Below are 16,202 nucleotides of genomic sequence, written 5' to 3' on the forward strand. Positions count from 1 at the left end.
CGACTCCTGTAGAATATCCTCATCCTGCACAAGCAGATTGCCTCCAATTCTCACAACTTCCTTGGATTGGCATCGAATATGCTTCTCCTTACAATTGACAAGCATTTGGATACTTACAGGTCATGTTATCGGAATCTCAAATAGCGCATGTTTCTTCTCTGCAGCATGCAGTTCGATCTAACAGTCTTTCTGAGAAAAGAGCTATCTGTTATTTTGTGCCTTCCACGCTATTGCCCTGCATGAGCAGTTTCTCTGGATGACGGTTCCGTAAGAGCGATATGCTTTACCTTGGCTTGCTCATTGATTTGTGCGCCAGCGCAGTCAACATCCGCCATGCGTAGGACTCGCGACTGCTAAAGGCGCCTATTTCCTTCATCATCTCTGGTGACCTTGTTTGGATCGAGGTGTACGCCTCTGCTCTTCTATTCCCTTCATCTCTCGTCTCAAACCTATAGCCTTGACTTGAATGCGTACAAATCTGCGTCGATTGAAGTGAGGGTGCAGCTGCGATGCTGCTCTTGGGCAAATCTCTCAATACAGCGTTACTCTTCCTGGTCCCAATTTCGGCAATACCATTGCCCTCTAGAGTTCTTAACCCGGCAGCCGTACCAAACGCAAACGTGTCTTCACCCCAGTTCAACTCGACAAATCCGGTCTCGAATCTGGATTCACCAGCATACCAAGTTCTATGCTTCGATATCAGAGCAAGTCTCGATCTTACCGCAGTAGCTCAAGATTGCACCACGGTCCTCAATGATGTCATTCTTCGCCTTGATGGACCATTTGAGAGGCGACCTTTCTCCGAGCAAATGTACATGGAGTCGTATCGCGACTGGCTCCCCGCGCGATGGATCTTTGGTCAATGCAGTGTCTATGTCAACTCTGCACCGAGCGCCTCGATTGACCTGTTTACTCTTTTTGAGGTTGCACTGACGGCAAACAAAATCTTGTCAGATTGCGTGACGAGTCACAGGAAGGCCCAAGGGGGATCAATGCCCATCGGGTCGCGCGTAATGTCGTATTATGTTGGTTTGCAAGGATACCTACCAGATGTTAACGTCAACGCTGTCAATGACGCTGACATTTCGACCCTTCCTAATTCGGAAGTCTCCAAGCGAACTCCGAATGCCAACCTGGCAAATCGCGGTCCGGCAGGACTTCAACCGCGAATGTTGGGTTCAAACGGGGCGTTAGTATCTCTGAATGAGACACGATCTCAATCGAATTCTACGGGAGATCCGAAGGTACAGATCGGCCACGAAATCGACTGCTATCCAAGGGGATCTCGCCTACCTGGTGCCAATGCAAAAGACTGCAAGTTCATTATCAACACAATCATTCTTGGCATGAAGGATCCGCTTCGGGCACAGACTTGGGGTTACACGGATACTGCGGAAATCAATGTTTCACTGCCAGAAAACCGATGGATTTTCGGAAACTGCTTCATGCGTGTTCGAAACATAGATGAAAAGCAGGTCGATAGGTTCCGCCCAGTGGACGTTGCAGAAGTGGCACAGCGGATAGTTCAGAAATGTGTCGCCGACACTAAAGAACCATTGGGTGGAAATGCTGATATTGGTCGTTTGAAATTTCCACTGAGTTTCTATGTTGTTGTGTCGGGCATACAGACGCGAAGTGGAGAAAGCCTAGGGAGCGATACCACACTTTCTCTTCCGTCGGGTGGGCCTCGCATCCTCGAAAGCAGATCATCCCCGATTGTGCCAGAGCATAATTCGTTGTCAATGACTCTTACGGATGGGTTGAAAGCCCGCAAAAGGTATCCAGTGCACTGCTTCGACCCCGCCTCAGTCCACCGCTTGCTGCCTGCTATTGCCTCGGATTGTAATGTTATCATAAACGAAATAATCCTGAGGCTACCAAACCCGATGATGGAGCAGACCTTTGGCTACACAGACGCTGCGGACATCAATATCATGAAAACGGAATATAACAATTGGCACTACGGGCAATGCGTGGTTTTCATCAAGAACAATGATGAAAGCACGATTCAGGACCGGTTCCGGTTTCTTGACGTGGCTTCTACGGTCAACAGGATCTTGGACCGATGCTTGGACGGGTCCAAGTTTGCAATAGGTGGAATCGCCGATGTTGGGACAGCTGCAGATAAATTCTACGTAGGTGTCAGCGGCTTCGGCTCAACACATCTTAGAAATGGCACAATTCTCGAGGTGCCATCCGGTACAGGAGTCTCGTCGCCGTCCAGTGCAATATCTGCATCGCCACCGAGAAACCGGACAGTATCAACACCTTCTTACGAATACAGTGGCACCGAGTCCGCCAACCTGGATAAGCGCTCGAGCAACACTACCAAGTATCCAGAAGCCAGCGGTAGATTCGCTCCATTGGTGAGGTGCCTTGGGTCCGGCATGCCCGCTGCTCAAAAGATAAATACACAAGATTGCACCGATGCCGTCATGGTACTTCTCAGCGATCCAAAGATCTTGGTCCCTCAACTCTTCACAACGGAACCGACGGGCGGTATCGAAATGCCATTCGTACAGCATAGTAAAAGCTGCTATTTGATGATGGATACCAGTTTAGACCTGTCGATCTCGGATTACATCACGTTACTTAAGATGGTATACTGGGCATCCGAGATTATGCTGAGGTGCATCTGCGGGAGAGAGCAAGGATTTGGGGGTATCTCCACGCTTGATGCAGATAAAGGAATCTTCGTGAGTGTGACGGGTGTGGACTTGACAACTGTGAGAAATGGGCTAGCAAGCTTGTCAGATGAAAGTACTTCTGCCATCAGTTTGGAGAATAGTTCCTTGCAGATAGTCGATCTAGGACAGAGTTGAGTGAGAATGAGGAGTTGGGGGTCAACTCTTACGCACTGAGGTGGAAGAGCTTGAGAAGTACACCGTCGGATGTACAGGATAAGAATACAAGCTTCTTCACCTTTCCAGTATGGCAACTATAAAAGTCAACATTTTGAGGCGACTTGATACCCAAATTGTCGTAGCTTCATAAGGTTAGGAGATGCATAAACTCGGATAACAAGATAGGAGCGATAAACCGGAACCTCAATGGCCGTTCAGGCTTTGTGGCATTGAGTCAATAGTTGCTGGCTCTGCGGCTGGCTTCTGGGTAGCAAGCCTGCGAACCTGTGGCTATCGAGACTTGAAATGTTAGAGTCTGGTCAAGGAAGCTATGTTTGGAATAGACCGACATGACTTTTTCACTTGTTGTTGGTCTTCAAGTCTTCGCAGCATCGTCATAGGCGGTCGGCCAAACCTCGGGATCGTCACAATGCAGGGTCCAAGTTTATACCAGCTTTTGCAGCGCTCTCCCTGTGAACACCACACCTTTACCCACGACTCCAACAATCTACCAGCCTACTTAAATACCTCTTCAGACTCTGAGAAATCCACCAGACCTATTAAATCCCCTATATACTCTCAGCGCCATCATGGTGAGTTCCACCAAGCTTCGCAGTCCCACCAATGCTAACCACCCCATAGGCGTCCACCCTCGACACCAAAAAGCGTCTCGCCCTTGCCATAATCGACTTCCTCTCCACCTCCCTCAAAGACGGCACCATAACGCCTGAAGACACCGAGAGCATAGAAATAGCCACCTCCTGCATCGCCGACACCTTCCACGTCGACCCCTCCAATAAATCGCACATGACAGACGCCATCGGCTCGCAATCACTCCTGAGCATCTACGGCGTTTACGAGAAACTCAAGGGCAAAGACACGACCGGAGCCAGTAGCAGCAGCAGCGGCGGCAACACGACCGGAGCCAGCGCACCCAAACCTGCAGAAGCCGTCTCCGCCCCGACCCCGGAATCCGAAGGCTTCAAATCCCAGGGCAACGCCGCCATGGCGCGCAAAGACCACCCGGCCGCCATCGACCTCTACTCCAAAGCCATCGCCATCGCCCCCATGAACCCCATCTACCTCTCCAACCGCGCCGCCGCCTACAGCGCCAGCCACAAGCACGCCGAGGCCTGCACCGACGCCGAAATGGCCGTCGCGGCCGACCCGAAGTACACCAAGGCGTGGTCGCGGCTCGGGCTGGCGCGGTTCGTGCTCGGGGACGCGAGGGGCAGCATGGAGGCTTATGGGCAGGGGATCGAGTATGAAGGGAATGGGGGAAGCGAGGCGATGAAGAAGGGGTTCAAGACGGCGAAGGAGAAGGTGGACGAGTTGGAGAGGGAGAGGGCGGCTGGTGGGTTGGAAGAGGATCTCGATGACGGGACTAGTGCGAGGGGCGCGAGTGGTGGGGGAGGTATGCCAGATCTCAGTGCCCTGGCGGGTATGATGGGCGGCGGCGGTGGGAGGGGTGGAGGAGGCATGCCGGATCTCGGTGGCCTGATGAGCAACCCCATGTTCGCGAATATGGCGCAGAACCTCATGAGCAATCCGGAGACACTGCAGGGCTTGATGAATAACCCGCAGTTGAGGGGCATGGCGGAGAGGTTTGGTCTCGGTGGTGGGGGCTCGGGAGGTGCTGGGACAGGAGGAGGAGGAGGAGGAGGCATGCCTGATCTGAGTGCGCTGGCGGGCATGCTGGGCGGCGGGAGGACGGGGAGGAGCAGGCGAAGCAGGTGCTGGGAGAGGAGGAGGTGCCAGTGGGGGAGGGGGCATGCCGGATCTGGCCGCTATGATGAACGATCCGAATATTGCTGAGATGTGAGTTTAAACCCTCTGCGTTCTTTGGTGGCATGGGGACGGGAATTGACAATCATCCAGGGCACGAAATATGATGGGTGGAGGCCGAGGCGCTGGTAGAGGATCATGAACTATGCATGTGGATGTCTTCCGGTGGACATGTGTCACTATAGAAGATTATGAATCCATTCCACACAAGAGCGTTGCTGATGTAGACTATCGGGCAAGGACGAAGGACCTGCGCTCAAGCTATTGATAGAGTGGGGATATGACTGCCTCTGTCTAACATTCACAAGAACGATCATGTTGACCCCAGTCCCTTCCCCAAAACGAGTATGAACGGTGCGTGAAACCTCGCGCAAATGGGAAACCAGTCTCGGAGTTCGCCCCCGTAGTTCACCAGATTCCACTGCAGTAGATCCAGCTGAGACGAGCTTCCTCGGCGTCTGAACCGGAACACCTGATCATTTTTTCACATTTCAAGAACTGTACCTCTTCTCATTCGCAAACCCTACCAATGCTTCCCCCTGACCACCAATCCCATCCCCTCCCATGCCCCCATCAGCTCCGCAACCCTCTTCCGTTTCCACCCCTCTCGGACCGGAATGGTCTCAATGGCATGATGTCCGTCGAAATAATTGACGCATATATCCCAGGCCGATTGCGCGTCGACGCCTTGAGTGTTTAGAACGTACGCTGATAGGGCGGAGAGGTAGCGAGAGGGGAGGGCGGATGCGAGACGCGGGTTTGGGATTAGGGAGGGGGTGTGGGGCGTTGTGGGTTGGGGAATGGGGAGGGTGGTGTGGGTGCTTGAGGTGGGGGAGGGGGAAGCAGAGGATGTGTGGGGAGGGGGCACGCTTAGGTTTGTGCTGCTGGCGCTGGAGGTGTCGGTGTCGGTCTCGTCGGTGCTCTCGGTTTCTGAGAATTTCTTCTTGCGTGATGCGTTCATCACTGTCTCCTTGGCCACAGCTTCCTTAATATCGGCTGGTACTCGCACCCATGCAAATGTTCGGAGCTGAGTCACCCAGCCTCCACGCATCAGCCAGGCCAAGATATCCATGTAGGTTGGCTTGTGGTCTTTGCTGGGGATGAGAGCTGAGTATGGTCTCGGCGTGTGCGAGAGCATGTAGAGAATCTTGGGTAGTGGTGGAAGCGCAGGAAAGAGCTTGGCAAAGTTCTGAGATGCGGTTGCCAAATTCCGCATGTCGGCATTCGGTGATACTATGTAGACGTCGCGTTGGTGGAGTGGTGGGATTGCTCGGGCACGCCGCCAGTATATGAGGTGGGAGGCGAGGAATTGGATCTCGGTGAGGGGGATTCCTGAGGATTGGGAGATTTGCAGGAAGGATTCGTTGGATGTGGTGACCCGGAGGTAATGGGTCAAAGGTCCAGTGATGGGCGATGCGGTGGCATTGATATCTGCCATGATTGAATGAAGGTCTGATAGCAACAAAAGGGTGAAATGTGCCCCTAGTTGGGGCCCGTTACCCTGGACGTCGTCGTCCGTTGGCATGGAATTGGCGGTCGTCAGCCAGAGGCCGGGCAGCTGGGGCGCGAGTGCGGTTGGGAGGATTGAGATGGAGGTGGGGAACGGGATCTGGAGAGATAGAGACAAGGCTGGACTCAAACTGATATGGGCGATTTGAGAAGCGGTGATGCTGTTGTAGAGGGTTGATATGGCTTTCGCGAGACTAGACCGCGAGATTATGTCGTGATACAAAGTTGCCAGGTTTTGCTTTTCGCCTGTACATATGAGCGATAGTCAAGACTGTTGCTGAACGCGTCTTACTGTTTGATTTGTCCATATGCTTTGTCAATGATGTGATCACAGCTGTTTCCCTCGCCACATAACCTGAACGAGTTTGCTCCCACTTCAAAGCCTTAGAAAGTTTCTTGGTGACATTGTCGTACATCTCTTTCACCCGTAGGTGATATTCAAGCGGTGGCGGCCGGAGCACGAAGACGACGTGAAACATTGCCAGAGGCTTCTGTTTTTCCTTGATTAATGGGAGCATATCTGACTTGCTAGTTCTATTACTCTTCGTGTCTGGTGTCTGTACAACAGGCTCTCCGTCCTCGATCGCATCTTCCTTCTTCAGTGTGTCTTCATCTCGATGGGAGTCCGACTGGCTCTCCAAGTGAGTGTCGACGCCTGATGTCCCACTGTCCTTGTTCGCATAATCAAACGTCTCTACTTTGGTGCCCTTGCCCTGCTCCCGGACATCCTTGACTTTCTCTGCAGTCACATCACTTTTGCTAGACGACCTTCTCGGTTTCCTTGGTTTCTTCCAGGTACCCTCCGGCCTCGCAAAAACCGGGCGGCCCAGAAATACCTTGTCGTTCAGGCCAACTTCGAACCTCTTCTTGTGACAGCTCACAGCAGGTAGTAGCACCTTGGACAGAACACTAGACTGGTAGCCGAATAGATCGTTCCATTGTAGCTTCGCCTTAACCCCTTTCAACCCATCGCTCTTCTCTGGTGACGCAGAGCCATATTCATCCACTTCGGGAGTACTTTTCCCCGTGCCATTCTCCCCCTTTGGCTCAATAGGTTTGGGGATCTCTGTTGAAGAGTCTTGGCTTTCGTCATCGCTTGATGAGCTGGATGAATCGTCGTCCGCAGGGCTCTCTTTAAACATGTCTGTGAAATGCGTATTGTCTTCACCCGGTTTTGGTGGGTAATGAAAGATGATGCGTGGCTCGGATGTGGTTTTCACTAGCAAGAGTATCGCCACGAGGCAAGGGTTGGGAGGTAGAGGATAGGATGCCATCTCGCTAACGGAGTATCTGTAGACGCCGAATGCTCCACCTGTAGTGTAGTGTCGAGGGAGAATGATACGTAGACGTTACAGGGGTCTCAACGATCAAGATATCTTCTTCCCATCATCCCTAACCTTATGTGCCGTGGCTCCACCAGCGTGATTTGGTATAGGTTCCGTCTTGTCGTCCTCTGCAAAACCAAGATTCTTCATTTCATCAGGCGCCATTAGATTGTTCTCCATACGACATTTGAGGTACTCCTTTGCCATCATTCGACATTCTTGGTCATTCGTCCCCTTGACTCTGCGCAAGCATCGGAGGTAGTCTGCTATGATAGGCTTGCACTCTCCGTCATGGTCGAGAGGGGAAACTCCCACGCTCCGGCGGGATAGGTTTGGCGCTTTTCTGTCCTCCACCAGGTCCACCGAAACTCATCGCCCTGTATCAACGCTTCAACAGCCCTTGAATGCCAGGTATTCACGGTGTGAAGTGCAGTCTGCTATTGAGAGGGAGGTTTTCAGTTGAACATTCTGACACTTCTTAGAGTTCCCCTGGAGGTTAATCTAGTAGTCGGGTGGCTTGGCGGGCGGAAGTCGGAATTCGCCCGGGCGTGGCCGCTTTAGCGAGTGAGCTAGCTGCGACATTCGACTTGATGAACATTTATTCTCACCCTCACTCTTCCACTTACTTACCCCCAGATGTAAGATATCCAAAAGCGCCGTCTCTCGTACAGCCTAATTTGGGTGACCCGAAGTCCGAATAAGGCTACCACCGCGGGTATGAAAGAGAGCGGGCCTTAGCCCTCGCTCGCAGGAACGGTTACGATAACAGGGATCTGAATACTCTATATAGCTTCTTCGAGCCTGTCTTACCCTCGCCTTATAAGACGAGGTAAAGTATTAATGGGTTTTTTGTTTATGCATGAAGCTCTTATCTGTTATTTATCTAACACCATCCCACACTCGTCTCTACCTAACACGTATATCCTAGGAGCCTACGCGTGTACCCTCTCAAATCCTCTTCCCCTTCCCGTCCCCCCTCTCCTCTCCCCCCATCCCAACGTCTAACAAGAACGCCGTCCTAATAAGCGCGACCCCCGCCGTATTCCCCAAACTCGTCCACTCCTCAACCTTCCAGTCTCTCCAATCCGTCCTCCCTCGACACACAACACCCTCGTAAATCCACCCACACATAGCAATATCCACCAGCACCGTACTACCCTGTAGCGCGCCCCAGACCGTTAGATCCGTAGGTTTTGCGCGCAATAGGGCAACCTGCAGGAAGGCTAGGCCTGCGAGGAAGCCGGCCGTTGTATCGAGGAGTGGGATTGTTTCCGTGGTGGGCGGGGAGACGTAGGAGGAGGAGTAGGAATTCAGGATGGAGGTGGGCGCGAAGAGGTTACCGTAGACGCCGATGATGGATAAGAAGGGATCGACGACTGTGAACCAGATGCGGTAGAAGGAGGGGATTCGAGACGACATATTTGACGATTCCGAACCCTCATCCACCCACCAGCATCATTCCTTCCTCCAAGAGTTCCCAAGCCAAGCTACTCCCACATCGGAGAGAAATTATCGAACTCTCGCTGAAGAACGCTATCCCCTTGTTGCTTCGCTTTCATTTTCCACGCCGCAGACTTCATTTCAATAACAATGTTGTCGCCCTCCTCTTCTGATTTGTGCACAATCTCATCAACCCATTCATCTGCACTGATCAGGCCGAACGATATGTTATCGGTTGTTGGGCCAATGGATCGATCAGTCGCAATCCGTCGCAAATCCGGGAAAGCTTCTTCTTCTTGCCACTGTAAATCCGCAATGAAATGTACGGCTGTTTTTAAAGAGACACGGATATTATCTACGTCGTCGGCGATGTCAGCTTTTGCAAGTGGGAGTGACTGCGACCTGATGGTATCGAAAATTATTGGCGCGCTGAGACCATTGTCGTCACCAGTCAAAACCATAATCACGGTCTGCCGTTGAACCGGCTCTCTAACTTTATGCGTTCGTGCTGGTTGGTCACATTAGGTGGATCAAAATTATCGAGGACAACAAGTATCGCTCGATAAAGAGGAAGCAGTCTGCAATTTCGAGGGTCTGGCCAACTACCCAAACGAACTTCGCCAGCCTCCCCTCGTCGGATGATATTCAAAAGTGAGGCTGCCTGATTGCAGAGACACTTGTGGGCTTCGAGGGTACCGGCTATTGTTTCGGGACCGGTGGAGGAAATCCGGATGGGATTTGCAAAGAATTGACCGAATTCGATGTTCGGATCGTGGTTGTGGGAACGGAACCATTGCTTGTAGATACAAGCGAATGTTAAGCGTGGACAGCGTTCATTGATTTGAGCCGAACGCGCCCAGTACAATGCTGCTGGTTTGTTGCAGAACTTCTGCAGCGTCCAATCATCAAGTGGCGTTATTGGATTGTTGTGAATGAACATGCCGGTATCTGGGCCAAGGTTGGATGCCCAGTGGGTTTTGGTTTCCAGGCCGTATACACTTTTCCTGAAAGAGTGATAAGATCTCGTAAGCTCCGATCTAATTTTGGTTTTCATTTCAGAAGTCAGTGGCTCGTTGACTGAAAACTGTGACCATTCCAGCTTGTCTTTTGAAGGAGGGTTCCGTGACATCGTGTCCAAGTTCAAGCCTTGCAGTTTTAGTTTGTCAAGGACCTCAAAGATACGGAAGAGTGTCGAATCGTCGTGGGCTATAGGACTTGCTGTGTGTAATGGAGGTTCCTCTCAGGAGTCGGGAGCCGTTCTAGAACCCTCAGTGCGTCGAGATGTGAAGCCTGAATGGTTGTGTAAGTATGTACTTTGAAAAGCATGGTAGTTTCCGTAGTATCCTACTCTATTCTGCTCTTCGAGAATCTGTGTGCCAAGCCGCTTCACCAGAACGAGCTAGGTCGCACGTGACCCCGAATGAGACTCCAGTCCGGGGCCTCTTGGCAGGCGTTCTGGTACTGCTTGAATAGAGTATTGTCCGCAGCAAGAAGTGGATGGCAAGGGTTGCTAAGTCGAAATGGCAGAGAATATCTGATATGTTTCGAGGACAGACGGTAAACATGTTGACCAAGATGTTGTTTCTGGAACTGGCAGAAATATCGAGGACTGATACAGGCAGTTTCCTTGGATCTTGATTGTTTTAGAGGGCCCTACTCGCAGCTCGGAACTCAGACCTATCGGCACCAGGGAGATGACAGCCTTGATCTGGCTCCGAGAGAACTTCATTGTCTTCTCCGAGGCTAAGTTGTCACATTAATGGTGATGAACGGCATGTTTTTGTATCGAACAAATCTTCGCTGGATAGAGTTTCAATTTTGCGGTTGAAGTTTTCCTGGGGCCCTACTCGGTTACAACTCCCAGTTGAAGAGGAGTGCAAGCAGGGTCCTCTTTAGGTCTATGTCCCCTATCAATCCAGAGCATAGCCACTCGAGAGGCGTATTCAGCGGACGGGTTCCATATTGAATGTTGGCTTTCTTCTGTCAATGTCGCTATCATACTCGAGAACTTGTTTGATGATCCCTTCATCCGCCCTTCTCAAGGCCAGACTCAGTAGACTGTCTCCTTGAAAATGCACACTGTCCCGGCGGGCCAAGGTTTTTGTATCTGCCTTCGTATGCTTGAGTATGAGCATTGTCATGCCGATTCGCGGTCGTATTCTTTCAAACTCAGGGGCTACGCTGACTTCTTCATGACTCCATCGCTCATAATAGAGACGAAAATATCCTTTTGAGTCAACTTGGACCCGCGACCAGCGCCCGATGAACGCTTGGAATGGCGAAACCCCTTGGACATTGCACCAAGTCATACTGCACCCACGTTTGAGAAGACCAAGACATACGAATTGTGTCAATGTATCAAAAGTGGGTGTACATGTATCACTTACCTAAATCATTCAAGCCATTCCTTATATAGCATAAGATGGTGAGCTGGTGCATCCCAATGAAACTTCGTACGGAACTTTTACGACAATGCTCGAATATTTGTACAGAGGCGGCGTCTAGACTTCGGTACCCACCTACCACGCGCACCCGAGGCGTGCGAATTTATTCTCTGACTGTCTGTCGGGTCGCTCTGATAAGAGAAACTACCACGACCAGGTAGAAGCTCATGGACGTCGAGGGGCGCAATCACCCGGGATCGAGCGACCCCCTCGGCGACCCTCGGCCGCAGGTCGTGCGAGGCTAAAGCGGCGCCGGCTTGGCGCGACGGCGGCAAAATCGTCGCGTGCTCCATTAAAAATAGCATTCGTCATTGTTGTAAGATAGTCTTTGTCTTGCCAGTGATGCTTCCCTCCTGTATTTAGTCCCTAGGACTTTCACCAATACCCACCGTCTCTGTCGACTCTAAAACGCAGCTATGGCATCACTCACTCATACACCGAAGCGACTGGCGCTTTCATACGTGGTCGACTGGATCGTCATCATGTTTGTTTCTCCTGGAATTCAACGCTCGGCTTCTTACTGACGAGCCTTTACAGTGGCATTGCAGCAGTTGGTGCAGGCTTCTGGAAGGTAACACCGAACCACAGACCCTTCTCCCCAGTCGACCCTGACATATCCTTCCCATACGTCGAGCATGAAAAGATATCAACAGGCCTCCTTGTCACCATCGCATTGGTCATACCCGCTCTCGTCACGGCTTTTGTGACGCTGGTGTTCACGCCAGGACCTGGCGTGTCACGGGGAACACCAAAGTCACTCATGTGGAGGATGAAACTATGGGAGTGGAATACTGCTTGGATGGGACTTGCGCTTGCTCTAGCCACGACGTTCTTTTTCACGGAAGGGCTTAAAAACGTAATTGGCAGACCAAGGCCAGACCTGCTATCAAGATGTAATCTAGATCCTGCGACTGTGCAGCAATACGCTCTAGGTGGCGAAGGGAGCCAGCTACCACTATGGAACCTCTTGGTCTCTTCTACGGCTTGCCGACAGCCCAATGCTTCGAAGCTGAATGATGGATTCGCAAGCTTTCCTAGCGGCCATTCTTCTTGTAAGTCCGTACTCTGCCTTTTGTCCCTAGGCTGGCTAACAGTGCTCTGTCTAGTCTCCTGGGCTGGCATGTTCTACCTGACTCTCTTCCTCTGCTCCAAATTCTCCGTCACCATTCCATATTTACTCCCATACACCTTCGAATCTTCAACGCAAGATGCCAAAAGATATGATCAAGGCCTAATCGACGGTGACTCCGACAACTTCAAAAATGATGCTCCCGCATCCACCAAGAGCAGATCAGTACCTCTGCGCAAGCAAGCGGCGGCTCCTCCGACTTATCTTTTAATCCTACCACTCATCTGTATCTCGATCCCCGCTTATGTTGCATCAACGCGTTTTTCGGATTTCAGGCATCATGGATTTGACATCATTTTCGGCTCGTTGATGGGCACTGTCATCTCTTACATTGGCTTCAGGATGTATCATTTGCCTATCAGACGAGGCGCTGGCTGGAGTTGGGGGCCTAGAAGCGTGTCGAAAGCTTGGGGGATAGGCGTGGGTCCCCAAGGATACACAGATGGAAATGGAGCTATGACCAAGAAACGCGATCTGGAGGCCGCTAATGAACCAAGAAATTCCGCGTTGGTAAGCTCAGGTGAGGTTTGATCTCGAAAATTGACTGGGAATCAATTCGCCAGACCCCTAGGTCGAAGGGTCTGATACCATTCGAAGAAGCAATTTTGGCGGGCAAGAGCGACAGCATACAACAAGCTTTAAATAGAAGGTAAGAGCATGTAGCAGAAGTTATGCATATAGGGAAAATTTTGCGGGCGAAAACCTTAGGATTTCTAATTCCCACAGTGCACCGGCAAGCTTGCCTCAGTGGGACTTAGAAATTTTGAATTCCCTATATGCATGACTTCTGCTACATACTCTTACCGAAGTGTTACTAATTTTGGTGGCAAAGCCCCTAAAATACATATTCGTCCTTGCACTGTGACATAACGGATTGATAGCCTAGGGAAAGAGCCATCTGATTGGTGTCTTTCACCAGCGCTCGGAGCAGAGAAGGACGGCATTGGAACGGTCTAAAAGCCTAAGCTATTAGCCTACTATACTCCGCTTAGATACGTCGTCCATACGAGACTCGGACCTTAGGAGGTGGCACCATGAGCTCTCAACCAAGCCCCGGAGGGCTGTTCGGGCTGCGGGAGTCCTAGAGCAAACCTGTGATCTGTGCTGTATGCTCTACGCTACGAACAACGCAAACGACGTGTCATAAGCTCGAGAGGAAACCAGCGATCCTTTCCATAGCCGGAAAAAGCGTGTCTCACTCTGCTCCGTACATATTCCACATTGGGTGCTTCTTCCATGGGAAGCGGTCAAGTGGAGGTGAAAGAAACAGGGACAGCGAGAAGGCTAGAATCTAGCTCTGATTGACTAAGCTAAGACAAAGCCACAGAGGAAAAACTATGCCTGGCATTTGCTTCTCCTTCCTGTCCTGGATTAATGTCGAATGCACTTCGTTACCCCGAATGCCACCGCCGATGTGGGCGAGGGCAAGGCGATCCCATTTGTTCGATTATACTTAGAAAAATCATTGGAAGAAGTACGAGATGGATCGAAAGTGCCAAGTTCAAAGCCCCTTGACGTTCGGTTTTACCGATTCAACCCGATCGAAAATGCTATCTGACTGGGGAGCAAGGACAACGCCACGGAACCGTGAACTACGTCCCAGGAGTTCGGGAAACCTTGGATCCTCGAACTTCCATCTCACTTGTCGAGTGGGATCTCTTCTGGGGATGGCTCGTCGACCATCCTGTTGCCGTCATCGTTGTTGATTGGTTGAAATGTAAAGTATGGCTTTTGAACCACACATTCATCTGAGGAAAGCGCTGTCAAGGTCAACGATTCATGTTGCCAACAACGGAAGGGAAGGAATCTCTTGTCGAAAAAGCGAGCTTCGATCATAAGAAGCATCGAGACGTGAGGATTGCGTTTTGGACCATTCGGTGGCCAGGTCCGGCAGAAAGGTCCGCTCGCTGCTGGTCATCGGTCTCTTCGGGCTAGTTCCAAAGACAGGAGCTTCTGTTCACAATTCCGAAATGGTCTGCAAGGCATTTGTTGAGGGATTTGACTAAGACCGCGTGTCCATGGCCATTTTCGCAAGGCTGGATTCAAAGGTTCTGCTTCCAATCTACGCTGTCCTCGCGGGTAACAGAAGAGCCTCACACGAAGCGATCCTCCCACCTTATCATTTGGAATAGTTCTATCAATACCCATTCTCAAGTTTCAACAGTTGCGGTAAAAGTCACCCCTTCTGCTTGTTTTCCTATCTCACGGAGCGAGGGATTCTGAATGAGATCTTTCGTTGGCGAGTTGTAGTAGATTTACGGGTTTTGCGTGTGCAGGCTTTTCTGTCAATCCGTGAGGTTGTCAAGGCGGCATGGGGTCGCTCTTGTTGAGATCTCAGGATTAAGCAGTAGATTCAGATCGCCCGGAGCTGACGACCGGCAGTAGCACCGTCATGAGCTTGGAACACGGTTCTTGATCTGGCCAAAGTGAGGCTATAGGATTATGCGGTTATCTACCTAGGTCGCCACTTAGGCTACGAAACTTGCACATCCTCTCGCATACAAGGAAATGAATTTAGTGTCTTTATGTGTGGGTGTTATTCAAACGAAAGATCGATAACGAAGTTGAAGATGGAAGAATGTGCACAACCGAAGGGAACGTCAAGCGGAAAGTTCTACCGAGTCAGCTGGAAAAGCGCCATGTGCTGTTTGACACTGCCGAACGATTCAGCAGAACGTAGCCTCAATCAAGTCTACCTTTGCAGGCGAAGAAAAAACAGAGCGCATCCCGTCACGCTGGCGCGGGAGACGCGTCTGAAGTCCGGATTGATGTTGCAGGTTACAGTATAGATAACCCGACGTCCGAACTTAGATCGCAAGCTATAGCGTTACTATAATGAGATGATTTCAACTCAGATCGATAGAAATCCTCTTGGTCTTTCAGACAACCTCTTTCCAAGACAGCCATTATACCCTCATGATCCTTCATATCCCCCACGTGCGTAATCCGCCCACACTGTCCCAGCGCCCCTCTCCAAGCCGCGTCCATCACATCCATACCTCCACTCCCACCGCGCTAAAGGTTCATCATCGAATATCCTCTTCACCCTGCTCTCCTCTACCGTCACATTCTTCTGCTTCAACTGCGCCAAACCACTTCGGATCCGTCACCCCCCCCCCCCCCCACCCCCTTTGACCCACTCAAATACCTCCACACAGCCAATCTCAGCAGCCGTGCGTGACCCTTCCTATCAGTGCGCCCGCATTCGAAATCGGAACTATCCACGGCATCGCGGACAACGGTGCGGTTCTCTCCCAATCGGGTCATCGGAGTGAGACGTGCCGGTCGGAAAGATGTCTGAGAGCGCGAGCTGTGGACGTGCGAATGCGCGACCGAGAGCTGATGGCGCTACGACCAGTTCACCTTTCTTTGTGGGGGCTGATTCGAAGAACGAAGAGGCGCGCTATAAAGAAGCAGACTCGAGAGGATGATGGGATTGTATGATGACGTGGATGGAGGCGCAGGAGAAGCCCTCCCGGTCCGTGTTGGGCGCGTTATGGGAGAGCGATGTGCTCGTAGGTAAGCGAGCGATGGGGACTTGCCACACTTTTTCCCCCGTCTGACCCAGACAGCTGCGTTCGCCGTCTGGCTTTTTTCAAGCTCGATAGATGAGGCAGGGATATTTTTGTGGAGGTCGAGACGGGCGCCGCGAACGGCTTTTCCCAATGCCGAAGAAACCGTCTGGGAGGAAGTGTCTCGGCAGCTGCGGTCCATCTTCGCGCTTGAG

At 51.4% G+C, this 16,202-nt stretch overlaps 6 protein-coding genes across 6 annotated transcripts; 3 read left to right on the top strand and 3 right to left on the bottom strand.

Annotated features, from left to right (window-relative positions):
* Positions 1–509: 509 nt before the first annotated feature.
* Positions 510–2,822, top strand: HO173_005167 (uncharacterized protein; the record flags this gene model as incomplete). The annotated part of the gene is made up of 1 exon (XM_037307085.1): positions 510–2,822. One exon carries the CDS (start codon positions 510–512, stop codon positions 2,820–2,822), a length of 2,313 nt encoding a protein of 770 aa, XP_037166209.1.
* Positions 2,823–3,650: 828 nt separating this feature from the next.
* On the top strand, positions 3,651–4,658 carry HO173_005168 (uncharacterized protein; the record flags this gene model as incomplete). Its single annotated transcript, XM_037307086.1, has 1 exon — positions 3,651–4,658. The coding sequence occupies one exon, from the start codon at positions 3,651–3,653 to the stop codon at positions 4,656–4,658; it is 1,008 nt and encodes a 335-aa protein (XP_037166210.1).
* A 493-nt stretch (positions 4,659–5,151) lies between these two features.
* On the bottom strand, positions 5,152–7,411 carry HO173_005169 (uncharacterized protein; the record flags this gene model as incomplete). Its single annotated transcript, XM_037307087.1, has 2 exons — positions 5,152–6,383; positions 6,430–7,411. The coding sequence occupies 2 exons, from the start codon at positions 7,409–7,411 to the stop codon at positions 5,152–5,154; spliced, it is 2,214 nt and encodes a 737-aa protein (XP_037166211.1).
* Positions 7,412–8,410: 999 nt separating this feature from the next.
* HO173_005170 (uncharacterized protein) lies at positions 8,411–8,881 on the bottom strand (the record flags this gene model as incomplete). Its single annotated transcript, XM_037307088.1, has 1 exon — positions 8,411–8,881. One exon carries the CDS (start codon positions 8,879–8,881, stop codon positions 8,411–8,413), a length of 471 nt encoding a protein of 156 aa, XP_037166212.1.
* A 68-nt stretch (positions 8,882–8,949) lies between these two features.
* Positions 8,950–11,043, bottom strand: HO173_005171 (uncharacterized protein; the record flags this gene model as incomplete). The annotated part of the gene is made up of 3 exons (XM_037307089.1): positions 8,950–9,410; positions 9,506–9,939; positions 10,904–11,043. 3 exons carry the CDS (start codon positions 11,041–11,043, stop codon positions 8,950–8,952), a joined length of 1,035 nt encoding a protein of 344 aa, XP_037166213.1.
* Positions 11,044–11,762: 719 nt separating this feature from the next.
* On the top strand, positions 11,763–13,006 carry HO173_005172 (uncharacterized protein; the record flags this gene model as incomplete). Its single annotated transcript, XM_037307090.1, has 3 exons — positions 11,763–11,830; positions 11,884–12,398; positions 12,453–13,006. The coding sequence occupies 3 exons, from the start codon at positions 11,763–11,765 to the stop codon at positions 13,004–13,006; spliced, it is 1,137 nt and encodes a 378-aa protein (XP_037166214.1).
* Positions 13,007–16,202: the final 3,196 nt, after the last annotated feature.

This window comes from Letharia columbiana, assembly GCF_014066305.1.
Source record: "Letharia columbiana isolate WasteWater2 chromosome Unknown Sc0000013_s0, whole genome shotgun sequence".
Lineage (NCBI taxonomy): Eukaryota > Fungi > Ascomycota > Lecanoromycetes > Lecanorales > Parmeliaceae > Letharia > Letharia columbiana.